Source organism: Oryctolagus cuniculus, chromosome 1 (genome assembly GCF_051225735.1).
Source record: "Oryctolagus cuniculus isolate XC-2025 breed Fujian yellow rabbit chromosome 1, ASM5122573v1, whole genome shotgun sequence".
In the NCBI taxonomy this organism is placed as follows: Eukaryota; Metazoa; Chordata; class Mammalia; order Lagomorpha; family Leporidae; genus Oryctolagus; species Oryctolagus cuniculus.
The window spans coordinates 236,025,656-236,051,074 of record NC_142867.1 but is presented as its reverse complement, the minus strand read 5'-3'; the positions used below and the strand labels follow the sequence as shown (position 1 = coordinate 236,051,074).

General features: G+C 68.7%; 1 protein-coding gene across 4 annotated transcripts in view; it reads left to right on the top strand.

Moving 5' to 3' along the window:
* Positions 1 to 25,419, top strand: part of VAV2 (vav guanine nucleotide exchange factor 2) — a 122,147-nt gene that overhangs the window by 37,906 nt on the left and 58,822 nt on the right. For all 4 annotated transcript variants that reach the window (XM_089322350.1, XM_089322355.1, XM_089322359.1 and 1 more), the window contains exon 3: positions 23,671 to 23,729. In XM_089322350.1, coding sequence (XP_089178476.1) covers positions 23,671 to 23,729 — 59 coding nt within the window. The remainder of the gene's footprint in view (positions 1 to 23,670; positions 23,730 to 25,419) is intronic.

The following is a 25,419-nucleotide window of genomic DNA, read 5'->3' as shown; positions in this document are numbered from 1 at the left end:
GGGGTGGGGCCGGCTGTAGAAGCAGAGGCAGGGAATGGGGTGCAGGTGTGCGGCTGAGACCTGGGACGGGCTCCCCAGGTGGCCCGTGTCCCAGCACCGTTGTGGGAAGACTGTCCCCTGCCCACTGTGTGGGACTGGGCAGGGGCCGTGGGCCTGAGTTCCCGCTGTGGCTGTGACCTTGGGTGGCCTCTGCCTCCTCCCTGGGAAAAGGGAGGAGCTGAATGGAGAGGGCTGGTTAATCCTCATTGGTTGGCAGTGGCTGGCTGGGGAAGGGTTCTGGGGCTCAGCCATTGACTGGTGATGTCTGCCTGGGCCGTGTGAGGCCCGTGTGTGTGTGTGTGTGTGTGTGTCCACTCCTGGACTGGCTGGTCCTCGCGTGTTTCCTGTCCCCAGAGGCTCCGGGAAGCTGCCCTGCTCCTGCTTGTGTGTCCTGATGCCAGGTTTGTGGTTGGCACGAGACTCCCCCAGGAAAGAGGGGAGCCGGGTGGGCGCCGGCGGGGCTCCGGGGAGTGGACATGGCTATGGCCAGGGATGCCGGCCGGCTCTCCCAGTGCCTCTCTGGTGGGCCGTGTCTCCCTGGCTCAGCGTCTCGCCCGACTGGGTTGGGGCCATTGGAGCCTTGGCAGGGCAAGAGCCCAGGGTGGTCTCCGGCAGCTGAGGTGGTCCTGGAGGGCCTCCTGGAGGAAGTGCTGGGGCTTGAGGACTGGGGGGTCAGCCGGGTGAGGGTGGTGGTGCGGGCGGGTCCGGGCCGCACGGGCAAAGGTGCTGAGGCCGGCAGAGGCGGGCCAGCTCAGGGCGCAAGGCGGGGAGAGGCCGCAGGGCGGTGGGCGTCACTCGGGCGTCTGGGGTTTTCAGATGGGAGACCTAGGTCTGCAGGGTGGCCAGCCGGGCAGCCAGGAGGAGCCGTGATGAGCTAACAGAGGCACCTGCCGAAGCCTCATACCGGGCCAGTCCTGGCGGCTGGCCGGCACCTGGGGGCTGCCTGCGTGTTTAGGATTCGGCCCAGGGTGCGTGGTGGCCGCAGGCCGTGCCTGACAGAGCAGCCAGGGACAGGGGACGGCTGCAGCCCCACAGCGGCCACCGTGCGTCCCCGTCAGCCAGGGACAGGGGACGGCTGCAGCCCCGCGGCGGCCACCGTGCGTCCCCGTCCTGGGCCGGCCTCTGCTTGCGGCCTGGGCCTCTGTGCCCCCGTCCATGGATGGAAGCGTGGCCCCGTGGCCCTCTTGTCCCCTGGGGTGTCCGTTCTCCCCGCGGGGCCGCCCTGAGTCTCGTGGTCCTGTCCTGTGAGGTCGCTGTTGTCCCTCTGGAAATTCGGTTTTAATTGGCCGACGGTTTCCCGTGGTTGTTAACGGTGGCGGCAGAAGAGCTGAGGCTAGTGAGGGGCGGGAAACGGGGGCAGGCGGTGCCTCTGGAGTCACGGGAGCGTGGCCGTGGCCGTGGCCGCGTGTGTGTGTGAGGCTGTCCCCAGTGCCCGTGGCCAGGGCGCTGGCCCAGTGTGGAGGATTCCGACTTCAGAGAAAGCTCTCTGTGGTGAAATGGGAAGAACGAGTGGCCACGTTAGGGCTGCGCCGTGCTTGCTAGCGTGACCGTGCCGCGGAGTCCCAGTGCCCGCCTCGTGGCTTCGCTTTGCCTCTCCCCGAGGATCGGTGGCTCCGAGCAGCCTTCGTGTGCTTTTGGTCGCTCTGCAAGGCACAGCCGCCCTGCAGAAACGCCGCCGCCTCTCTGCCCGTTCTGCACCGGGATCTTCTGCCTGGTGGCGGCTCCCCGCCTGCCCTGGGCATCCCCGCTGGGCCTGGGCGGTTGGCAGGTCCGCGGGGCTGTTCTGGGGCGGTGCTTGGTGCCATCCCCCCGTTGTGTGTGGTTGTTCTGGCCGGGCGCTCCTGGCTCGGACCCAGGCCATCCTTGCCATGTCTCGTGCCACGAGGTCTCCCCCATGTGTTGCACTGTCAGCCCTCGTGGTTCGGTCGTGGATCGGCTCGGATTGGTTTTTGTGTACGGCGTGAGGTCGGCGCTCAGTGCCCGCCCCCGGCGCGGGGGCGTCCATCTTGCAGGAAGTTCCCCGAGGCCGGTCCTGTTCCCTCTGCAGCACTCCAGCGACAGGGCTTGGGAAGCAGGGGCGGCCAGCGGCCTGGGCTCCCGGGAAGACGGGCGTTCCCCGAGTGGCCAGGTCGGCTGGGTCGCCACCTCCAGCGTGCCGGCTCCGGGCCCCGCTCTCCTCTGTCCCCGCGGTCCGGCTGTTCCTGCCAAGCCCTGAGCGCTCAGGTTTCTGTCGCCACAGCTGAGCCCTAGCGCGGCTGCCGGGGGGTGGGGGGCTGCGGCTCCAAAGGCTCTCGGTGTTGGCCAGGTGAGCTCCGTGGCCTTGGCCCCAGGTGTGCAGAGGGAGGGTCGGGGGTGACGCAGAGCGCGGGGGCCGTGTGTTGGCTGAGTCGGCAGTGGGAGCGCGGGCGTCGTCTCCTTAGGAAGCCACCGAGCCCCGATTTTGGGGCCCCGCCCTGGACCCTAATCCACCCAGGCCCTCCCCGGGGTCCCGCCTCCCGCACCAGAGCAGGTGTCACTTCTGCCCGCATCTATCGGCCACTCAGGCTCACCCACCGGCCCCGACGTGAGACTTTGGGGAGCAAACCTTTTACACCTGGGCCTTTGGGGCCCCCCACACTGCTGCAGGTCCCTTCCCGGGTCTGAGGGGCCAAGGCGGGGGACACTCTGGGGTCACGGCTGGCAGAGCCAGGGCAGTCCAGGAGCAGGGGTCAGCCCCTCCCCGGCCCCCTGCCCGTCTGTGGGTGCGGTTGGCGAGGGGCCCCATGCACGCCTTCCCTGCCCTGCACACCTGCTCAAGGGGCGCGTGTGGGTTCACGGGTGGTGGCAGCGGCGCCGTCCGAGCACTGCTCGTCCTCCCGCTGTCCCTGGCCGGGCTGACGCCTGCTCTGTGTCCATGGTCATTTCCTGTTCTCCCTCAGGCCCCTGGCCACCAGCTGGCCGGAGCGGCTCCCGGGCGAGGGCCGGGAAGTGAAGCCGGCTCCAGGGAGGGCCGGCGGGCGGTGCTGGTGCGGGCTCCCGGCCTTTGTTGCGAGCGTGTGCCGGGGCTGGCGCCGGGCCGGGTTTACTGCAGGAAGGGCAGTCCAGGCCGGCTCAGCTCGGGGACCAGGCTGGGAAGGCCCGGGCCCTCAGCCTCGTGTGGACCACGCTGGCGTCCAGGGCCCTCCCTGGATCCGGGGCTGTGCCCCTGCGACACTGCCCTCGCAGACCCCGCTGCCGGCCATCAGCCTCAGGGTCTGGGCCCCTGGGAGGCTGGTGCCCCCATGTGCAGGTCCCCGGCTGCGTGTGGCCACCGTGTGTGTTCCCGGCTCGGGTCGCCGGGCTCCGTGTCCAGGCTGCCGACGGGGGGCTGGGCTTCCAGACATTTCCCGAGCTGAAGAAGCTGTTTGGTTTTCATCTGCTCACTCAGCGCCCTCCGTGGGGCCCCTGCGTGGGGCGGGGGCGGGGCTCCCCACGCGTGTGGCAGAGCCGAGGGCACAGCTCTCCCCGCCCGCCTGCTCTGCCCCGCCCCCAGACCACACGCAGGCACGCCCAGTGGCGCTCGTTAAGTAATTAGTTCTCAGTGTTCAATTAAAGACTCAGTCTCCGTCCACGCGCGGCTGGGCCCCGTGAGCAGTGAGACCTGGGGGTGTTCGGGCCGGGAGCTTCAGGGACCCCACACAGGCTCTGTTCCTGGGGACGGCGCTGCCCACGCTGCCCACCGTGGGGAAGCAGCAGACGCAGCTCGGAGGGACCCAGGCCCAGGATCTCCCACGCCGGGTGGGGGAGGGGCCTTGGTGGGCGGGGCCTGAACCAGAAGGGCCAGCCGGGCATGTAGGGTGGCTGTGTGGACCCCCAGGCTGGCAGGGCAGCGGTGGGGGCCCTGGCCACCTCTGCCCGCTGGCCAGGGTTTCTCATAGACTGCCCCAGCCACATGGGACCTCCCCTGGGACGCCATCCTGGGTTGCCCCGGCGTGGGACAGGAAGCACCATACCCGGCACGGCTGGAGCTCTCTGCCGTCCTGCGGTCACTGCCGTGGGGGACTGGACACCTGCCCCGGAGCTGCCGAGTGCTGGAGGCAGAGCCTGGGCACCCGGATGAGGCTCTGGGCCGTGCCTCTTACCGTGTGGGCACCCCCGCCCGTCCAGCGGCCGCTTCCACGCCTGGCCCCGCGGGAGGGAGTGCCCGGTTCCCCGACACAGACCTTGGGTCCTGCGCGGGGGTCGACGGGCAGGGCCAGCGGGCAGGGCGGCCGTCTGCTCCTGCCCCAGGACGCCGAGGCCTGGACAGACGGCGCCCTCCTGCCCTGGGCCCCGGGCGGCTTCCACCTCACGTTCCTCTCTGATTTGGGCCTGAAATATTTTTGCTGGTGGCGACAGTGGCTGAACGCCCGCCCCCCCCCCCCCCGATGCAGGCGTGTTCAGGAAGGACCTCGTGTCCTGGCGCCTGTGCTCGCTGAGCGGCAACCCCTGGTCCGGGCTCCGGGCGGCTGACTCCGCCCCGCGCCCCCCCAGCCCCTCCCTCCCACCTCCCGGTCCCCGCTGATGCCCTGGCAGGGTCAGCCCCAGGTGTCTTCCGAGTGGGAAGGGAGCCGTGTCCGGGCACCGTGCCGTTGGGACAGAAGTGGCAAAGTCCCGTGGCCGTGGTGGGCGTGGGGCCCAGGGCAGGAGCCGCGGGGGGACCCCGGGACGGAGGTCGGGGGTTGGCTGTGGGGCCGGGGCTGGGGGCTGGCTGGAAATTCTCCCTCCACTGCTCTGTCCCCTTCCGGGCTGTGTCCTGGGGCACAGGCACAGATCAGCGTCAGAACCAGGCCAGCCCTGAGCAGGAGCCGGCTGGGAGGGGCGGGGCCGCAGGTCCGGTGTGGTGGACTCCCAGGGCCCGGATGTGGCCCTCGGGCACTGACTCAGTGGCCTGAGTATTTTGTTTTCAGGCTGCGGATGGTGCCGTGGAGGTCCTGGTACCTGGCAGTTTGGTGAAAGTGACCTTGAGCGGAAGGACCAGGGAGGAGGGGCCGTGTGGTCCCGCCCTGGGCTCAGCTCTCTGATGGGGCGCAAGGAGTTCCCAGCCTGACATTCCACCGTCAGTCAGGCCTTTGAGCGAAGCGTTTGTCCCTGTAGATGTGGGTCCTGTCGGGGAGGGGGCTCTGCTCGGACAAAGAGCTTGGGGGCCGTGTCCCCCCAGACCTGGAGTAGCCGGCCCTGGGCCACGGCGGGCGTCCTGCCCCACCTGCCTCCGCCCGACCCAGGTGGGCACACGGAGGGCCCCCCCCCCCCGCCGTGCTGGGAGCCGTGAGACTGGAGCCGCTTCTGGACCGAGCGGTCGGGCCTCCCCTCCCCCGCGCCGTGGAGACCCCCCCAGCGGGGGCTGCTCCTGGGCTGTGTGTCTGCCTTTGTTTGCACACCGCCCTCCCCGGGGACCAGGCCTGCGTCCAGGAATCCTTGCTCCTTTATATTTCTCTTATCTGCTGAGCCCCAGCCGCTCTGCCTTCTCCCGGGAGCCGGGAACCCGGCGGGAGGAGGGGCAGTGCCGGGACCCCGCCCCCGCCCCCCCACCCCCCAACCCCATCCCCGCTTCCTGCCAGGCTTCGGCAGGGCGGGCACGCGTGTGCAGGCGTGTGCCGTGCGTGTTGAGGTTTGCGGCCCTGGTTTCTCCGCAGAGACCAGGCGGCCAGGTGTCCCTGGGGCGCTTGGCAGGAGGCAGGGCCCCTCCCCGGCTCCTTGGCAGTGGTGCCCCGGGGACCCCAGAGCCGTCCGACCTCCGGCACGTGTCCAGGGGCGCTGGCAGAGCACACCTGGTCGTGGGTCCCTGCCGTGGCTTCGGGCTGTGGACTCGCCCCGCGCTCCCCGGGACCCTGGTGTCAGCAGAGCCATGGGGACCGGAGCCGGGCGTTGGAAAGCGGGCACCGGGCCTGCTCCTGGGTGCCGGGGCAGCGCCGGGCCGAGTGCCCCCAGGCTGGGGGAGGGAGGAGCAGACACAGCGGGAGGCGGTGCCAGCAGTGAGTGGCGCCTGTCCTGGCCTCCTGGCTCTTCCTGCTGTGCCACCGGAGTGAGGGCCCCACAGCGCCGGATCCTCGGCCAGCTCTGCTGGCCTGCACAGCCCTGCTCTCGCTGCGTGCTGAGTGCTGGGTGCTGTCTCTGCCCTCCCTGGGTGCTGGGTGCTCGGTGCTCTGTGTACTCCCTGGGTGCTGGGTGCTCTGTGCTGGGTGCTGTCTCTGCCATCCCTGGGTGCTGGGCGCTGGATGCTGTCTCTGCCCTCCCTGGGTGCTGTGTGCTGGGTGCTGTCTCTGCCCTCCCTGGGTGCTGGGTGCTGTGTGCTGTGTGCTGTCTCTGCCATCCCTGGGTGCTGGGCGCTGGATACTGTCTCTGCCCTCCCTGGGTACTGGGTGCTGGGTGCTGTCTCTGCCCTCCTGGGTGCTGGGTGCTGTGTGCTGGGTGCTGTCTCTGCCCTCCCTGGGTGCTGGGTGCTGGGTGCTGTCTCTGCCCTCCTGGGTGCTGGGTGCTGTGTGCTGGGTGCTGTCTCTACCCTCCCTGGGTGCTGGATGCTGTCTCTACCCTCCCTGGGTGCTGGGTGCTGTCTCTGCCCTCCCTGGGTGCTGGGTGCTGTCTCTACCCTCCCTGGGTGCTGGGTGCTGGGTGCTGTCTCTGCCCTCCCTGGGTGCTGGGTGCTGTCTCTACCCTCCCTGGGTGCTATCTCTGCCCTCCCTGGGTGCTGGGTGCTGGGTGCTGTCTCTACCCTCCCTGGGTGCTGGGTGCTGTCCCTGCCCTCCCTGGGTGCTGGGTGCTGTCTCTGCCCTCCCACGGGTGCCCGGGGCTGCCTGAGTGTGTGTTCTCTGAGCAGTGGCACCGGCCACGGCTTCTCACGCACCATGGCGGGGGCCGGGGGGTTGGGGGAACTGCAGGGTTCCAGGGACTCCGGCCCAGCAGGTCTGCGAGGGGCCCAGAGTGGGACTCCAGCCGGCAGCCGGGTGCCCACAGGTGGAGACAGCCTGCAGGGGGCGCTCCAGGCCCGCAGGGAGCCCGCAGCTACCTGGGCCGCGGGAGCCTCAGGAAACCCCACCCCTCCCTGTTCCCAGGGCCAGGGTGGGAGCTGGAGGGGGACTCGGGGGGCCAGCGTGCTCCTGGGTGGGGGGCTGCGGTCTCCGCAGGTCTGCTGGCTGCCCCCTCCCTCTCCCCAGGCCTCCGGAAAAGCGCCCCGGTCTGTGCTGGACGCGGCTCGGCGCCTCCCCTGCCCCCACACCTGCCCGGAGCTGCCTCTGGTTCCGTGGGGGATTGTCCTCGGAGGGCCTGGCTGGCGGCCCTGCCGGGAAGCGCGTGGAGCTGGCACCAGGCTCCTGGCGAGGCCCCGCTCTGGCTGGCCGCCAGGACGCCCCTGCGCCCCCATTGCCAGCTCTGCTCCTCCCGGGAGCCCACTGGCCACGCTCGTCACGTGGGACCCCGTCTGCATGCCGTGGGGTTTCGAGAACGTGGGGCCCTGGGCTGCTTTACCTCCACGAACAGCCGGGCTGCAGGTGGAAGAGGGTGGGGCTTCTTCTCCCTGGGTGCGGGACGGGTTCGAGTTGTCCAGAGACATCCCGGGCGGAGTGGGGGCGGCCTGGGCCTTCAGTGCTGCCCCCACGCCGGGCTGCCCGTGCCCCGTGGACGAGGCCGCTCCCATGCCGGGCTGCCGGTGCCCCGTGGACGAGGCCGCTCCCACGCCGGGCTGCCCGTGCCCCGTGGACGAGGCCGCTCCCACGCCGGGCTGCCGGTGCCCCGTGGACGAGGCCATCCTCGGCGAATGCCCGGGAGCAGCTCCGCCTGCCCAGTGACGTTGGCTTCACGCCCGCGGCCTCTGCAGTGTGTGCATGGCGGCGGGGTCTTGTCCCGGGACTGGTTGCTCAGGGAGGGAGTGGGGAAGCCACGGAAACTCCCTGCGGGCAGGAGGGGCCGGAGCCGGGAGTCCCGGTGGCCCTTCGCCCAGTGTGCCGTAGGGGTCGTCTTGGATTCCCTGGAGGGGCGGCATTTCTGAGAATTCCAGAATTTGTCCAAGTCAGCTTTTTCCTCCAACCCTGCCTCAGGCCTCGCCAGGGACCCGGCCCCTCCCGTCGTTCTGCTCTGCCTCCTTAGCACCTGTGTCCGTCCTCAGACCCATGGTCCAAAGTGGCTGCAAGAGCTCCAGCCATCCTTTCTCCATTTCAGGTGGTGGAAAGGAAGCCAAGTTAAGCAGACCTTTTTTTTTTTTTTTTTTTTTCAAAGATTTATTTATTTATTTGAGAGGGAGAGAGAGAGGTCTTCCATCCGCTGCTCACTCCCCAAATGACTGCAACTGCCGGAGCTGCGCCGATCCGAAGCCAGGAGCCAGGAGCTTCTTTTGGGTCTCCTGTCGCTCCCCGTCTTCGTGGAGGAACGACACAGGACCCTGCGCTGTTCTTTCGTCTGCTCGGCCCTCCCCGGGTTTGCTGCTGGTTCTTCCCGGGTTGGCTACTGTCCCTTCCACCTCCGTGGAAGGGCGGTTCCCCCTGGCCACATTCCCCACTTCCGCAGGGGAGCGGCACACCACCGGCCGGCTCTCTCAGGGGCTGCACAGGTGTTCCCCTTAGATGTTCCTCTTAGGTGTTCCCGGTGCATGCCGTCTCTCTCCTCCTTTATAGTCCTCTTCCACCAATCCCAACTCTGCTGCCCACACGCCGAGTACGCTGCTCTCCTCCAATCAGGAGCAAGTCCTACAGTTTATTGGTTGAACTGGAGGCAGCTGTGTAGAAGCTGTTTCCTCCTCTCCCAGCGCCATATTGTGGGAGAGCAGATGCATAGAATAAGTCTTAATTCCAGTAACTCAGTCTAGTCCGAGCTGCTCCCCACAGTCTCCCATGTGGATGCAGGGCCCAAGCACTTGGGCCATCTTCTACTGCTTTCCCAGGCCATAGCAGGGAGCTGGATTGGAAGTGGAGCAGCTGGGACTTGAACCAGCGCCCACATGGGATGCTGGCCCTGCAGGCGGAGGCTTAGCCCCCTGCGCCACAGCCCGGCCCCTCTCTGCCTCTGCCTCGCGTGGACGCAGCGGCCGTCTCACGTGGATCATGTGGGTCACGTGGCAGTTGCTGAGGCTGAAGGCTGGGAGGCTGCGGTCCCCCTGCGGGCAGCCGGGTTCATGATGGAGTTGGCCAACTCACCCCAGGGGCAGGGGTGCCGGTGCGGCGGGTTAGCCTGGGACACCTGCCCCCCACATCCTCCCTCCGAGCGCCGGCTCCCACCCCGCCCCCACTAACGCAGCCCGGGGGATCGCAGGGGCAGCTGGGGTGCTGGGCCCCCGCCACCCCCCCCCCGGGGGGCTACTGATGACACGGGGCTGGGGGCTGGGCTTTCCCGCCTGGGGGCGGTGACACCTGCCCAGGTCTCTGGCGCTGCTGGGGGTGCCGTGACCCCTGGTGGCTCTAGAAGGAAGCGTGGCCCGTGTGGACCTCAGCGGGGCCCACGCTTGGCTCCGGCCTGGCTCCCGCGCCCCCAGCTCCCCAGCAGCCGTGTGGTGACAGGGAGAGGGCGGGCGGCCGGGGCCGTGCAGCGGGGGCCGGGAGCCTTGGGCTCGCCCGCCGACTGTCGCTCGCTCTCAGCCGGTTGTTCCAGGCTTCACCAGGCTTGGCATCTACCTACACAGGCTGGCGCCCGAGCCGAGCGGGGGCCGGGAGTTGCTTTACGAGGGTGGCGTGGACCCAGCAGGTGTCGGGGTCCATGAATCAGCTTGGAGTGCGCCTCCCCTCCCCCACGTCAGCCCCGGGGTGGGGGCTCCCAGCGTGCGCACACCTGGAGCGCGGGCTGCTGGCCTGCCTGGGCCTCCGCGGTCGGCAGTGCCGGGTGAGCCGGCGCCCGCACACCTGGGCTCCTGGCTGCCCTGGGAGGGGCGGGGCTGCTCCCCGGCCTGGGCGGTCTTGGGGGGGGGGAGGGGGGCACTGCTTCCCTGCTGCTCATACAAACGCTCTTCAGGCCTGGGGGAGGGCAGTGGGTGGGCGCTGCGGTCAGCACAGCACAGCCTAGCCTGCGGCCGCCTGGCGGCCGGCATCGTCCAGGGGGAGCACGTGAGACGGGAGGGGTGCCCTCCTCTGGCCGCGCGTCCCAGCAGGAGGCCCCTCCCACGGCACCGTCCGCAACAAGGCGGCCCTGGGGGTCGGCCGTGCACCTGTGCGCGTGGCCAAGGCCAAGCCCGACCCTGTCTTCCGGCACCAGCTGCCCAGCCCGAGGTCCACCGGGGAGGGGGCCCCAGGGCAGCTCTGCTGGGGTCAGGGGCTAAGGGGCCCCACTGCTGGGCCGGTCCCCTCCTCTGCGGGTCTCTGTGTCTGCCTGCGGTGAGGCAGCGGGTCGGGACCTGGGCGGCTTCCAGGTGCGGTGCCGGGGACCCCGTGCCCTGCCCCCACTCTCCAGGCCTGGGTGCTGGCTTCTGGGAGGGGAGGGTCTGTGTGCCCTGTGCAGGGGCCGAGGGAGGGTGGGGTTGGCGTCTTGGCCTCTGGGGACCCCCGGCAGGGCCCCCGCTGTGGTGCTGTTGGGCGAAGCGCTGTGCAGTAGGGCCCGGGCTGACTGCCCGCGGGTGCCCCCGTCCTCGCGGGGCCCAGAGACCCTGCTTCTGCCGCCCTTCCCCCCACGGGACAGCTGGGCCGTGCCAGGTCCGTGCTGGGCCTGGGGGAGGGAACCGTCCTAGACTGGTTTCTGTGGAACCCAGGGTCCGGCTCGCAGTGACCTTGGGCAGCTGCCTTGAGTGTGTTTACAGATGGGGGAGGCGTGATGGTGTCGCCTTTCGCTCCCCACGCCCTGGGCCCCCACATTTCCAAAACAAACAGGCGTGTTTACACTGGCGGGGGTGGGGGACACGCCCCGGCTCACCGAGCTGCTGAGCGAGGGTGGCCTCCAACATGCTGATCCCAGCCCCTGCCCCGTCTTCCCCTCACCCGCCAGGCGGGGGCGCTGTGCCGCGCCTTGCTGTGTTGGTGAGGGCCCTGGGGTGGGAGGAGCAGGCGGGGTCAGAGCCGCTGTCTCACCCCCGGCTCCTGTCCTGGGGGCCACATGTGCCTCCGGCTCGCCCCCTGGTCCCCGACGGGACTGGTCCAGGGTGAGTTGTCCGGAACGTTCTCCCTCGGTGGAGGGCCGTGTCCTGGGCCCGCTGTAATCTCGCCAGGCTGTGCCGGAGCCGGTTCTGATCCACAGAGCCGTGCCTGGGCCCTGGCTTCCCGGCTTTAACCCTCGCCATCTGGGCTGTCCACGGGCAGGGCTCCGTGCCCCAGCGGGGCTGTGCAGGCCCTGGCCCGGGGCCGCGTGGGGGCTGAGCTGAGCGCCTGGGGCAGGCAGCGTGGGCTTTACCAGGGCACCGGGAGGGAAACACCGATTTGCCGGGTGAGCTTGCTTAGGAAGACGTCGCCGTGCGCGGTGCCCGGAGGCGGCAGCTGCCCGGGCCAGGAAGGGAGCTGTGTAGGGACCCAGCGCCTCGGTCTTTGCAGCCCTGTGTGGGGGCCGCTGCGGCCCGGGGTGGGGGCTGCTGGCTGCAGCCAGAGGCAGCTCAGGGCGGTGCAGAGGAGGGAGGGGTGACCACAGCCTGTTCCTGGCCCTCCTGCCGAGCCCCCCCCCGCCTCCCCATGCCCTGTTCCTGGCCCTCCCACCGAGGGCCCCCCCCCGTGACCTGTTCCTGGCCCTGTCCCCCCCGTCCACCGGAGTGCGCCCATCCCACGAGGGGAGAAGACCGTGTCCTGGGCCAGCTCCCTCCCGGGTTCCCTGCTGGGTGGCCCTGCCGGCTGCCTTTCCCTGGGGAAGCCCAGTTAGGGTGCGTTCGTCCTGCTCAGGGCCGCCCCGGTGTGGACCTTACACGCCGAGTCTCTGAGGACAGCCAGTGGCCGAGGCCTTTGGGAGCAAGCGCCTTCGCTCAGGCTTGCAATTCTTCTTCTTCTTTAAGATTTATTTTTATTTTATTTGAGAGAGAGAGGTCTTGCACCCACTGGTTCACTCCCCAGATGTATGCAGTAGCCAGAGCTGGGCCCGGCTGAGCTGGGAGCTGGGGGCCCCTCCGGGTGTCCCGTGTGCTGCCAGGGACTCAGATACCTGGGCCACCACCCGCCCGCTGGCCCCGGCCCCTGGCCCCCCCACTCCACTTCCTGTCTGTGGCTTTGACTCCTTGGGGCGCCCTGTACCTGGGCTCCCCGGGGACCGCAGGTGTGGGGGAAGCGGAGGCTGCACCGGCCACCCCGCCCTCACCGTGACCGAGGCGGCCACCTCCCCTGCTGGGCCACTCGCCGGGGCCTCGTCCTGTCCCCTGCCAGGTGCCGTGGGGGCCCAAGGGGGAGCCCCCGGAGGGTGTGGGTCTCGGGGCTCTGGGACTGCTCGCTGCTCTGTCACTCAGGTCGCCGTTTGCCCTGACGTCACCCCTCAGCCCCTGGGGTCTGGGAGTCTCTGTGGGGGGTCCCTGGCCAGGGTGAGTGGACTCTTGGGCAGGTCCTGGGGAGTGTGTGTTGGGGGTGTATGTGATGGTCGGGGGCTGCTGGCGTGAGGCCCTGGGCTGGCTCTATCTCTGCTGGCTTCCGCAGGGCGTCCCCTCCCTGGGAACACCCGGGGTGGGCTGGGAGCCTCTGTGACGCCGCTTTGTTCCCCCTCCAGGGGCTGTGGGGGCGTCATGCCCTGCCCCCCCCCCGTGGGCCGTGGAGGTGAGGGGGTGGGCCTCCCTCCCTGAATGGGCCTTGTCCCAGGGGAGGCGGGGGCTTCTGAGCCCTCCTCCCCCCGCCCCCTCCCCTGGGAGAGCCAGGCTGCCCAGGAACAGGAGCCCGGCCTCCGTGTGGCCCGGGAAGGTGCTGCCTCATGGGGCTGGACGGGGCGAGAGAGGCTTGAAGGGCCGTGGCAGGACTACAGCGGCCTCCGCCTTGGGGAGAATTGGCCCCTCCCCCCACAGCCCCCTGACCGGAAGCAAGGGGTGTGTGCGCACCCAGTGGTCCGTGCAGAGTCTGCGGGGAGGGGCTGTGACCTGCAGAGTTCCTGCTCTCCTGGGCCCCCCCGGAGCCACCTGCCCGCTGTGGACGCAGGTGCCGCCCAGCGGGCCCGGGACACACACAGGTGTCTGCGTTGCTGGCTCCCGGCCCCTGCCTGGGACTCCGCTCTGACGCTGGACGTCGCAGGCCGGGGTGACAGCCAGGCCTCACGGGGCGCTGGACAAGGCGTCTGAGGCGGGGGGATTTTGAGGCACCCCGGGCAGGGGCCTGACGGGGGCTGAGGTCAGGTGGGGGACAGTGAGGGACGTGGGAGCGCCTGTGCCGTGTGAGCGGCAGCTGTTTGCGGCTTGTGCCGGGCAGAGCCGTCGCCGCCGCAGCCGTCCGTGGCGAGACCGGCGCTGGCGTCGCTGGCCCGGAGTGGAAGGGTCTGAGAAGCACAGCGGCAGGGCCACCCGAGCACGCGGCCCTGAGACACGGGGTGGGGGATGCGGCCGCAGGGGCTGCCTGCTGGCTCGGAACAGGCGCGTGTGTCCAGGTCCTCCGGGGAGCTGTGCAGAAGGGCCTGGCGCGTGGACTCCGCCTGTCGGAGGCGTCTCGGGACCTGGAGGGAAGTCTGGGTCACAGGGCTGACGATGAGCGCGGGGGACAGCCGTGCCCCCGTGCCTGGCTTTGGGGCTGACGTCGGAGGGGCTCTGGGCTCAGGCTGGGGTCAGCCTGGCTGCCCGGGGGCTCCACACGCCCCGGCGTCCTCAGGGGGCCTGGAGCGTTGTGCTTCTGTGTGAATCCAGCCGCTCCAGTTCCTTGGAGGGAGAGGAGAGGCACCCGCTGTGAGCGCGTGGCGTGGGGTTCAGAGTGTGTGCAGGAGCTTCCCGGACGAGCCACCGCGGGCTGCACGTGGCAGGAGCCGCGAGGTGGGGAGGGACCAGCACGGGCGTGGGAGGCGGGACACGGAAACGGCTATCGCAATCACGCACTCAGCCGTGAGTGTGCCAGTGACCTGTGCGTGCATTGGTGGACGTGTGCACACGCGTGTATAACATGTACACCTGCATGGGTACGTGCGTGGATGAGCGAGTGCATGTGTGAGCACGTGTTTGTATATGGGTGAGCGTGTGTGTGTACACGGGCGGGTCATGTGCACATGAACACACGTGTATAATGGCATGAATAGGTGTACATGCGTGCCTGCACATTGCATGTACACAAATGGGTTGTGCACATGTGAGGACACACATGTATGTACATGGGTGATGTGTGCATGTGCACACATGTGCATCACACAAATAGGTGTGCATGAGTGCACAAACGTGTGTATTGCACGGCGGGCTGTGCAGTGTGAGCACACGTATGTGTATGCGTAGATGTGTGAGTGCACACGTGTGTGCATGAATAGGTGTGTGCACATGTGTGTGTGTGTACACGGGTGGTGTGTGCGTGTGCGCGCGCACAGCCGTGGGTGTACATGTTTATGTGCCGGTGTGCGCTGGTGCTGGGGTTCCGAAAGCTCACCATTCGTCCTGAACTCCCTCGGCTGCGTCTGCCCAGTCGGGTCAGCCCCCCGTGGGCGTTGGTGAGGGGTGCGGGTGCGCCGGCCCCTGGGGAGGCCCCCGGGCACTGCCAGCACCTGCTGCCCCGTGGATCCCGTCACGGGGAGCTCGCGACCCCAGCTGCAGCCCCGGCACTCTGGGGGCTGCTCTGATGGGGCCAAACCTTTCTCCTGCCGCCTCGGTTTCCCCGTGTCCATCTCGGCCCAGAACCCATCCAGGACCCCACGTCCCCTCCACCTTCTGCTGACCCTCCTGTGCTGGCCTGTGACCTCTCACCTCCTGTGCTGGCCTGTGACCTCTCACCTCCGTGCACGAGGTCTGCCCAGTCAGCTCAGGTCTGCTCGTGCCGTGGGCAGGCCCAAGACCACCCTGCGAGGCCGTCTGCTTGCCTGCGGGAGCTTCTCCCAGAGCAGGGCTTAGGTGGGGGCCAGCGTCTCCCATCAGACGCCCGGGGCATGGCCAGCCCTGTCTCCCTCGCTGTCCCTGCCAGCTGCCTTTGCTCTGGCCGCCCCAGGGAGGGGCTCGCCAGCCTGCTTGGCTCCCCCTCTTCCGGCTGACCCTTTTCTCTGGGGTCAGGTGCACAGAGCTCCTTCGGGGTGCACGAGTGCCCGGCGCCAGGGCTGCTCGCCGAGTGCAGGTGGCCCCCGGGCCTCTCTCGGCCGTCTCTCCCCAGGCAGCGTCTCTGCCTGCCTCTCGGGACGGCTTCGTGTCCGCGCCCGCCACCTCTGGTCCTAGAGAATCAGTTCTGGGGAAGATGCGCTCCCGTCGGTCCTGCCGGTGGCCAGGAAGCCCCCGGAGCCCCCCAGCGGCAGCGCCCAGGGCAGGGAGAGGCCGCCTCAGCCGAGTTTCCTGCGAGAGCACAGGGGCTGGGCTTGGCGGCTCCGACCGAACCGAGCAAACCAGACTCCCGGGGGAGAGCGGCAGGAGTTCGCGGAGCGTCCGGGAAGCTGGCCGGGCCGTGTGTGCGGACACCGCGCCCGTGGCTCCGACTGCGCTGCCCGAGGCCACGGGTGTGCGGTCGGCTGTCCTGTGGCTCTGCCGTGTCCTGGGGGCACCTGCCGGGGTGTCTTGCAGACAGGTGTGCCGGGGACTTGGACATGCGCTAGTCCACCACCCAGATCGACAGCACCTCCTCCAGGGGGCCTCCCTGATGCCCCTGTCCAGTGCCTGGTGAGGAGACCCCCGTGGGAGCTCCCTGCTCCCAGCACAGTGCTGTCGAGTGAGGGCCTGGGCGCCCGGGTCTGCAGTGGAGACCGGCTCCAAAGCCAGGGCTGTGGTGTCCAGCCCGGCCCTCTGTCCTCGGGAGGCTGTGTCAGGGGGCTCTGGCTCCAGGGCAGCTGGGGGACCACAGGCGGAGTCTGCAGCGTGGCTAGCCCCCGCTCTGGGAAGCCGAGGGCCGAGTGCGTCCATGTCCATGTCCGTGGTCCGTGGACTCGCGAGAATGCTCATCCCTGGGGAGCCCGTGTGGGAGCCGGGGAGGAGGTCATGCCAGGCTTGGGGGTCAGCCGTGGTCCTCGGCCGCTCCCGTGCGGCTCTGAACCCCCACCGGAGACCACTCAGCCTGGGCGGCACCTCCTGGACATGGGCCGAGGGACGGGCGCCGCTGGGGCATCTCGCCGAGGCGTGGCTTCCTGGTGGGGGGCTGGTAGGGGTGGCCTCTCGCTTAACTCCGCCCAGCGAGAAGGGTCCACAGAGGACCTGCAGCTGTCCATGTGCTCCGTGTGTGTGTGTGCACGCATGTGAGCAGCTGTCCGTGTGCTCCGTGTGTGTGACTGTGCACGCGTGTCGCGTGTGAGCAGCTGTCCGTGTGCTCCGTGGCTCACGCTCCTGGGTGGCCTCCCTGGGGGCTGTGGGTGCAAGGGAGACGGTGTCCATGCTGGCCAGGAGCATCCGGGCGGTTCAGGGAGAGGCAGAGCGCGCCTGGGAAAGGCTTCCGTGGGTGGACCAGGAGGTCCTGCTGTCGCCTCTTAGGGCTGTGACCCCGGAGGAGGGGGGAGAGGGGAGGGGAGGGAGGGGTCTCAGAGCTGTGTCTGTGGAGGGAGGGGTATCAGAGCTGTGTCCCCGCTGGGGGCAGGGGTCCTCCCGGCCTGTTTCCTCAGCTGGTCCCCCTGCACAGGGCAGTGGTGCCCAGTGTGATGGCAGAGGTGTGGGCTGTGGGCGGCGGAGCCCCAGGGACCCCCATGGGAGCCGCCCATGGAGACGCCTGCTTCCCAGTCCCTGGCTCACCGTCTCCACCCCTGGGAAGAGAGAAGGTCCCTGGGAAAAGCCGGAGGTAGAGTTAGAGCCGCTCGCCCGCCCGCCCGCCCGCCCTCCTGGGGCTGTGTTCCCGTAACTCCAGGCCCGCAGGGAGCCAGGCGGCAGCCTGAGTACCTTGCAGGCAGTGAGTCAGCCCGCTGGGCAGTGCTGCTGCCCTGCCCTGGGAGAGTCCCTGTGGTGGCGTGACCACCTCTGTCCCACCTCCCACGCGGTGCACTGGGGCGGGGACGGGGCAGGCACTGGGCGTCTCCGCCCCTCCTGCAGCTGCAGCCGTGGAGCTGGGCGTGGGCAGGGAGTGTCTGGGCGGGCGGGAGCGAGCATTCACAGACAGTGAGTGGCCCGGGCCCACCCAGCGGGCTCCCCGGCCCCCGGCACACTTGGCCGGGTTTGCTGGCCTCGCACAGCCACGGGGCCCAGCTCCAGGCCCTCGTATTGATGTCGGGGGCTGTGGTCTGTCCACCCGGCTGCTGCCCTGGCCTTCGGGTCCAGACGGCACCCCTGGGCCTAGCGATGTCCCAGTGAACCCAGAGGACAAACCACGAGGCCGTCTCGTGTGAAGCTGGCAGCCGGAGCCCACGCAGAAGCCGGCTGCTGTCTGGGGCTGTGGCAGGCCGGCACCAGCTCGGGCTGCAGAGGGAACCCCGGTTCCGGTTCCGACCGGCCCTGCCTGAAACTTGCTGGGTGGCCGTCACGGGTCACTTGCGCCTCCCCGCTGGGTTTGGGCTTTTCCTCTGTGAACTGAAGAATTGGACCAGATGGGGCCACGCCCCTTCCCCTAAGGGCTCTGGTTCCAGCCAAGTTGCCCGGTTGGGAGCAGGGCGACACCGCAGGGCCTCACAGGACGCTTGTCCTGATGTCGTGGGCTGGGCAGTGTCGGAGGGACTCCACGGCACATCGCGGATGGCCAGGGCCTGCTCGGAGCACTGTGCCAGGAAGGCTGCAGACGCGGCCTCTGGTCTGCGGGATCGATTGGCGATGCCTGCCCTGGGCGATGCAGCCCATGTGCCATCTCCACGGCCTGGGAACCGGAGAGAAGGGGTGCAGCGGGGACTGGGTGACGACTGGAACCCTGGTCTCCGGCGTTTTGTGCTGGCTTCTGCCTCTGCCGGTTCATCGTGATCTCAGATGAGTTCCTGGCGGAGAGCACAGTGCCCCGCCCCAGCTGCCTCCCCCGTCTCCCCTCCCGGCTCCCAGGGTGTCCAGGTTTCCTGGCTGGGTCCCTGGCTCCCCTCCCTGGGGGTGTGGGAGCTGGGCCTTGGCCCTGTCGACCTCAGCCCAACAGGGGGCTCCGTCACTGCGTGCCGGCGGGCGGCCTGGCCAGTGCAGCCGATTGCAATGGGGGAGGGGATGGTGGGAGGGGCGGGGGGCACTCGGGCTGGCCCACGCCAGCTGTGCCGGAGACGAGGGGGAATAAACTCAGCCCCCCATGTCGGGCAGCCGTGGAGACGTGGGGGGGAGGGTGTCGGGGGAGGACCAGGGCCTCACTCTCTTCTCTCCCCTCCTGGGCTCCGTGTCCTGGGGGGCGGGGTCCCGAGGCCTCCCCAGCCCTGCCCTGGACGGTGTCCTGGTCACAGTGTTGATGTCCTTGGGGCTTCTGCTGGGCCATCTGTGGGAGGGGCTCACCCGTGCCTCCAGGTCTGTTCCCTGCACGTGGCTGGCGCCCCTGGATGTGATCCAAGCCGGGGGCACCTGCCAGTCAGACTCCTGGCAGGGAAGTGAGGGTGGGGCATCCCCGGGGACCCCAGCCCTGGGCGGCTGCTCCCCAGGGACCCTGCCCGGTTGGCGGCCACAGAGACGCTCGGGCCCCTTCCTGCTGGTGGGTCCTGCGAGGGCAGCGGCTGGGTTTGGGTTCAGGCTCAGGCCTGGCAGGGCCACCCCTGCCATGAAACCTTGGTGAAGTCAGCGGCCTCCTGGGCCCCGCCTCCTCCTGCAGGGGGTGCGTGGAGGCGGGGACACACGCAGGGGAATCGTAGAGGGCGTCCAAGGGACTCGGGGAGGGGGGTGGGCGGCTGTTCGGGCTCACTCTTCTCTTCTCCCCTTCCTGCATCGGGAGGGGTGGGGGAGAGGGATCCATCCATCTGATCAACATCCACCACCCATACACCTGTCAATCATCCACCTATACCTGTCTGCCACCCACCCACCCATACACCTGTCAATCATCCGCCCACCATACACCTGTCAATCATCCACCCACCCACCCATACACCTGTCCATCACCCACCCACCCATACACCTGTCAATCATCCACCCACCATACACCTGTCAATCACCCACCTATACCTGTTCACCACCCACCCACCCATACACCTGTCAATCATCCGCCCACCATACACCTGTCAATCATCCGCCCACCATACACCTGTCAATCATCCACCCACCTATACCTGTCCACCACCCACCCACCCACCCATACACCTGTCCATCACCCACCCACCCATACACCTGTCAATCATCCACCCACCATACACCTGTCAATCATCCACCCAGCCACCCATACACCTGTCCATCACCCACCCACCCATACACCTGTCAATCATCCACCCACCATACCCCTGTCAATCTACCCACCTATACCTGTCCACCACCCACCCACCCATACACCTGTCAATCATCCACCCACCTATACCTGTCCATCACCCACCCACCCATATACCTGTCAATCTACCCACCTATACCTGTCAATCATCCACCCACCCATACACCTGCCCATCATCTATCCAACCATTCACCCACTCATCCATCAACTTAGTGTCCACCCACCCATCCTCCCACATCCTCCATCCACTCCTCCTACTGCCCCCCGGCTATCTCCCACCCCACACCCCTGTCCACCGCCCCGCCTGCGTGTCCACCCGCCGGTAGAGCAGACAGGGGCCTCCAAGGCCGAGGTGCAGGGGCCAGGCTGCCCCCAGAACCTTGGCCTCCCCCGCGCTTGCACCTGAGGGTGTGATCAGACCCTGAGAGCGGGGAGGTGTCTGGATTTGGGGGGCTGCATTTCAGATCACGCTGAAAGCTCGGGCCAGGTGCAGGCAAGAGGACCGGGCCGGCTCTGAGACCACGCCAGGGTGCGCCCATCCGTTCCCTTTGCTGTCGGTGGCGCTGCGCTTGGCTCCGCCCCTCTCTGGGGACAGCCGAGCCTCCTCCCTGCTTCCAGGGGTCCCAGTGAGTGCGTGTCTTGGTTTTGCTGCTCAGCTGTCTTGGGGCCTGAGGTCCGAGGTCCGGCTCGAGGCACCTTCCTGCCCCCTCCCCCTCCCTGCGCGCTGCCCTGCGGGGAAGCGGCCGAGGTCTCTGCCCCGCGGTGAAGCTTGCGGTGGGCCGTGACCATCTCCCGACAGCTGCCCCTCGCGGGCTGCACCAGAGGTTTCCTCCCCGCGCTCCCCGCGTGTGGAAAGGAGACAGGATGAGGGCCTGCGCGGGGGGAGCGGCTCCGGGCCTGGCTCTGCAGGTGCCGCTGCGCTGCCGCTGCCCGCGGGTTTTCTGTGCAGCGTGTCCAGTGTCTGTCGTCTGGCTGCCGAGCTGCGTGTCCGGGACGGCTGACGGGGCAGGCCTGCGGCTCGGGCTGGGGCCGTGCTGGCCCCGCTCGCCCGTCCCCAGTGCCGCTGGCGTCGGGGCCAGAGGCTCTCTCGAGCGTCCATCCTTGGTGAGAGCTTCCGGTGTTGCCAGCCCTGCTGTGCCCAGGCAGAGGCATCGGGCAGGTTGCCTGGGCCGTTTCAGCCCCAGTCCTTGGTCCCAGCTCTGGGGAAGGCGAGGGGCGTGTGCCGTGGCGGCTCCCACAGGGCTGTGGCCGACCCTGCAGGGGGTTCCTGGTGGGTGGAGCATGCATGGGGGGGTGGGATCTTCGGGGACCCTGGCTCTCGGTGGCGGCTTTGTCACCTGTCAGGTAAAGCTGAGGTTGAGCAGTTGGGTGGTTGGGGGGACGTCGTGAGATGCGTATGGGCCCCCTCAGTGTCTGCCCCTGTGCACCCTGGGACCTCCGCGGCCACAGAGCCTGGCGGCGTGGGCACGCTGGGGTCAGGCCGACCACTTCCTGAGGGGTCGCCCGGTGACCTGGGCTGCTGCCCTCCACGCCAGTTCTCAATGTGTGCACCTGTTCCGCGGAGGCCGCACACAGGAAGTGACGTCATCTGGTGCTGACCCGACCGCTCGGCATAGGTGAGCCACCGTGAGTGGTGGCTCGTGTTCCGCCCGGGTGCTCATCCACCCCGTCCTCTCCACCCCTGCCCACCCACTCCCCCACCCGAGCAACACTGGCCAAGTGACCCCCGCGTGCCGGGCGCGTGGACAGCGGGGTCGGAAGGCCACGTGCTCGTTCGTTTCCTGTAGGTCCTGTGCCTGCTCACCTTCCCGGGAGCCTGCGCCGTGCTGGCCTCCTGGTGGCTGCAGCTTGAATGGAGGGGGAGGGACGCTCTGTGGCGGCCACGGCAGGGGGCGGGGCTTGAGCTCCTCTTTCCACCCCTGGCCGAGGCCCAGACTCGGCCTCTTGGTTCGCTGACAGCAGGGTTCACCTGGGGCTTGCAGAGAGGGGGTGCGGCTTCTGAGCCCAGCCGGCGCTTCCGGGCCAGAGACGTCCAACCTGTGCTGTTCTCGTGAGCTCTCCACCAGCGGCTTTGTGTCCAGACACCTGCTGCGTGGGCGCTGTGCGTGGCGGCCGGGGAGTCGCCTGCGGGCTGTGCCTGGCTGCGTGGGCGCTGTGCGTGGCGGCCGGGGAGTCGCCCGCGGGCTGTGCCTGGCTGCGTGGGTGCTGTGCGTGGCGGCCGGGGAGTCACCCACGGGCTGTGCCTGGCTGCGTGGGCGCTGTGCGTGGCGGCCAGGGAGTCACCCACAGGCTGCACGGTGCAGGCCCGGGGCTGCCTCTCACCCTTCCTGGACGTGCTGGCCCCTGGGAAGGGGCTGGGCGGTGCCGTGCGCCCGTGGATTCGCAGCCGGCACCCAGGCCCGCACAGCCCCCGCGGCCGTCCTGGGCCCTTCCCACCACCGTCCGCTTCTGCCGGTCACAGCGGCGCCCAGGCTGCCGACTGGGGAAGAGAAGGGGAGCCGGCTCTGCCTGCCGGCCGGGAGGCTGGGGCCGGGGCTCGGTCAGTTCCACCGAGACACGGGAGCCCTGGGCAAGGCAGACTCCCGGCCCCAGAGCCGCTGCGAAGAATCTTCCAGCTGCCTGTGCGGACACCCGTGGCCTGCTGGTGTGTGGGGCCCGGGGGCCCGGGGGTCCCAGCAGTCCCGGCTGGGTGGGGCCGGAGCCAGGTCGGGGCCCACTGTGCAGACTGGCTTCAGCTCCGCGGTGGACTCGGTGCGCAGGGCCGCGCACAGGATTCCGTGCAGGACTGGTCCTCTGTGGGGCTCAGCTCCCCAGCTCCCCCAACCCCCGCTCCTTTTCTGAGGGGCTGGGCTGTCTGTGGGGGAGGGAGGGAGGCAGGGCCCGGTCTTCCTTCACTAACTGGGAGTGGGGATAAAAGCTGTGAAATGTCACGCTGTGACATTTGCGTTGTGGGAGGAGCCGGCAGTCTGTCCCCGCAGGGGGCTCCAGCCAGGGGCTCCCCGGGGAGCTGCCGTGCCCTGTGCTCCTCACTGCTCCGGAGGGTAGCTCTCATGTGACCCACGGCCATCCCAGGGTCCCCTGTCTGCTCCCAGCCACACTCGCCTGGGCCTGGCCATCGCAGTGGGGCCCCCACGTGGGCCCCCAGCTCTCCCTCCCTGCACAGTGCCAGCAAGGAAGCTCACAGCCTAGGAGGACAGAGGGTGGGGCCCCGGCACAGCTGGCCTGAGCCGCAGCTGGGCTCCTGCTGGCTGGCGGCGTGACCGCAGGTGAGGAGCCACCCGTCCACTGCTGCAGACCTGGCTTCACGCAGGAAGAGGCTGGCTCTGTCCCTGGGGCCGTGGCCGGCCAGCCCCCCTGCCGTGGTGCCACAGCATGGAACAGGGCTCTCAGCTCGGCCAGCAGCGGGCTCTGTCCCCTGTGTCCTCCCTGGGCGCCGGCCCCTCCCCGCTCTCCGCGGAGGAGTCTGTGCCGTGTCCGGCTCACCGAGGCGCAGTGCCGCAGTTGATTGGCAATGTCTGCCTCGGGCGGCTCGTGTGGCCCGCGGTGGCCGAGCCCGTGGTGCCTCCCGCGTGCGGCGTTCTAACTGCTGCTTCCATTTCTGCCCCCTCTGTGTTCAGAGCTGTTGGCCAGCGCCGCGGCTCACTAGGCTAATCCTCCGTCTGTGGCGCCGGCACACCGGGTTCTAGTCCCGGTCGGGGCGCCGGATTCTGTCCCGGTTGCCCCTCTTCCAGGCCAGCCCTCTGCTGTGGCCCGGGAGGGCAGTGGAGGATGGCCCAAGTGCTTGGACCCTGCACCCCATGGGAGACCAGGAGAAGCACCTGGCTCCTGCCTTTGGATCAGCGCAGCACCAGCTGTAGTGGCCATTTGGGGGGTGAACCAACGGAAGAAAGACCTCTCTCTGTCTCTCTCACAGTCTAACTCTGCCTGTCAAATAAAAAAATATTCAGAGCTGTTAAAAGCCGAGAGTCAGAGCGAAAGCCCAGTGGCGGCTCGTGTGCACATGCGTGTCCCGTGCAGTGACAGGCTCTCTCTTGTCTCCCCAGGTCATCTCAGCCGTGTGTGTGTGTGCATGCGTGTCCCGTGCAGTGACAGGCTCCCCCAGGTCATCTCAGCCGTGTGTGTGTGTGCATGCGTGTCCCGTGCAGTGACAGGCTCTCTCTTGTCTCCCTAGGTCATCTCAGCCGTGTGTGTGTGTGCGCATGCGTGCCCCGTGCAGTGACAGGCTCTCTCTTGTCTCCCCAGGTCATCTCAGCCGTGTGTGTGTGTGCACATGCGTGTCCCGTGCAGTGACAGGCTCTCTCTTGTCTCCTCAGGTCATCTCAGCCGTGTGTGCGTGTGCACATGCGTGTCCCGTGCAGTGACAGGCTCTCTCTTGTCTCCTCAGGTCATCTCAGCCGTGTCACGACTCTCCCTGCACAGCATCGCACAGAACAAGGGGATCAGGTGAGCTCCCCGCGGCCCCGTGTGCTCTGTCCCCGCCCCCGTGTGCTCTGTCCCCGCCCCCGCGTGCTCTGTCCCCGCCCCCGTGTGCTCTGTCCCCGCCCCCGTGTGCTCTGTCCCCGCGGCCCCCGTGTGCTCTGTCCCCGCGGCCCCCGCGTGCTCTGTCCCCGCGGCCCCCGTGTGCTCTGTCCCCGTCCCCGTGTGCGGCCGAGAGCCTGGCGGAGGAGGTGGCCTCGCGAGCGTGTCCCCAGCAGCTGCGAGATCTCTTTAGATTTCAGTAATAAGACCGGCATGTCATCCTTCACGGCTCGTCCCCCTCCTGAACTCGCCGTCCACAGGGCAGGACCAGGCCTGGTGTCGGCGTTGGTGGTGATGGGGCCGCGGCGTGGTGGACTCCGGGGCCGTGGACCCAGGAGAAGCCACGCCCAGGGTCTCTCTGCTGCGTTGGCTTCTGCCTCGGTCTGAGGTTCCCAGCCTCATCTCGGGGACCCCGTGGGCCCTGGGGTCGGGCCTTGCGGATGGGGGCGCATGGGCCTCAGGAGAGGGGCGGGGAGCACAGGTGGGACCCAGGTGGGTGCCGAGCCCTGGGTGGGCAGGTCGTGGCTGGGAGCTGTGTCATAGTGGGCTCCAGAGACTGGGGCTGATGGCAGGGTCCCCGAGAGGGGAGGGGAGGAGACCCTGCCTGGTGTGTGGGTGCCCCGGCTGCAGGGTGAGGCTGGCCGTGCCGTGGGGCGGGGGCTCCCGGGACGCTGCGCTGGCGCGTTTGTGGAGCGCGGAGGCCCTGGTGGGAGCTGTGAGCTGGCGGGGGGGGGGGGCAGGGGCAGGGGTCGCTGTGCCCACCCGGGGTTTCCACTACCACCAGGGTCTCAGGGCCTTAGAGGTGCCACTGAGTGGGCGGCATCTGGCGTCAGACGTGGGACAGACCTTTCTTTGAAAGCAGACTTGAGATGAAGTGGAAACAGGAACGATGACAGCGTGTTCCTGGGCGCAGGGAGTGGCCGTCAGGCCGGGCAGCGGGGGCAGCGGTCAGGGGACGCCCGCCTCTAGGGAGGGGAGCCGGGGTTGGTCCCAGCTCCGCGGCCAACCCCAGCTTCCTGCTGCCGCGGTGACAGCTCAGGTAGCTGGGCCCCTGCCGCCCACCCGGGAGACGCAGCCGGAGCTCCTGGCTCGGCCTGGCCGTTGCAGGTGTTTTGAGGATGAATCGGCCTCGTTCTAGGTCTCAGGTGAATAGAAAGGGAGGGAGGGAGGAAGCATAAAGGCAGCCCAGAGCCCTGGCCCACACCCAGAGAACCTTCTAGAACGCAGCTGATGCCTCCGAAGCCCTCCCAGCGACCCCCTAGCGTCAGGGGCTGGTTGTCAGCTGTGTGTCCTCTGTACCAAGTGTGCTGTAAAGTGCAGATTCCTTTTTAAAAAAATCAATTTATTGGCCAGCGCCGTGGCTCAATGGGCTAATCCTCCGCCTAGCGGCGCCGGCACACCGGGTTCTAGTCCCGGTGGGGGCGCTGGATTCTGTCCCGGTTGCCCCTCTTCCAGGCCAGCCCTCTGCTGTGGCCAGGGAGTGCAGTGGAGGATGGCCCGGGTGCTTGGGCCCTGCACCCCATGGGAGACCAGGAAAAGCACCTGGCTCCTGGCTCCTGCCATTGGATCAGCGTGGTGCGCCGGCCGCAGCGCGCCGGCCGCGGCGGCCATTGGA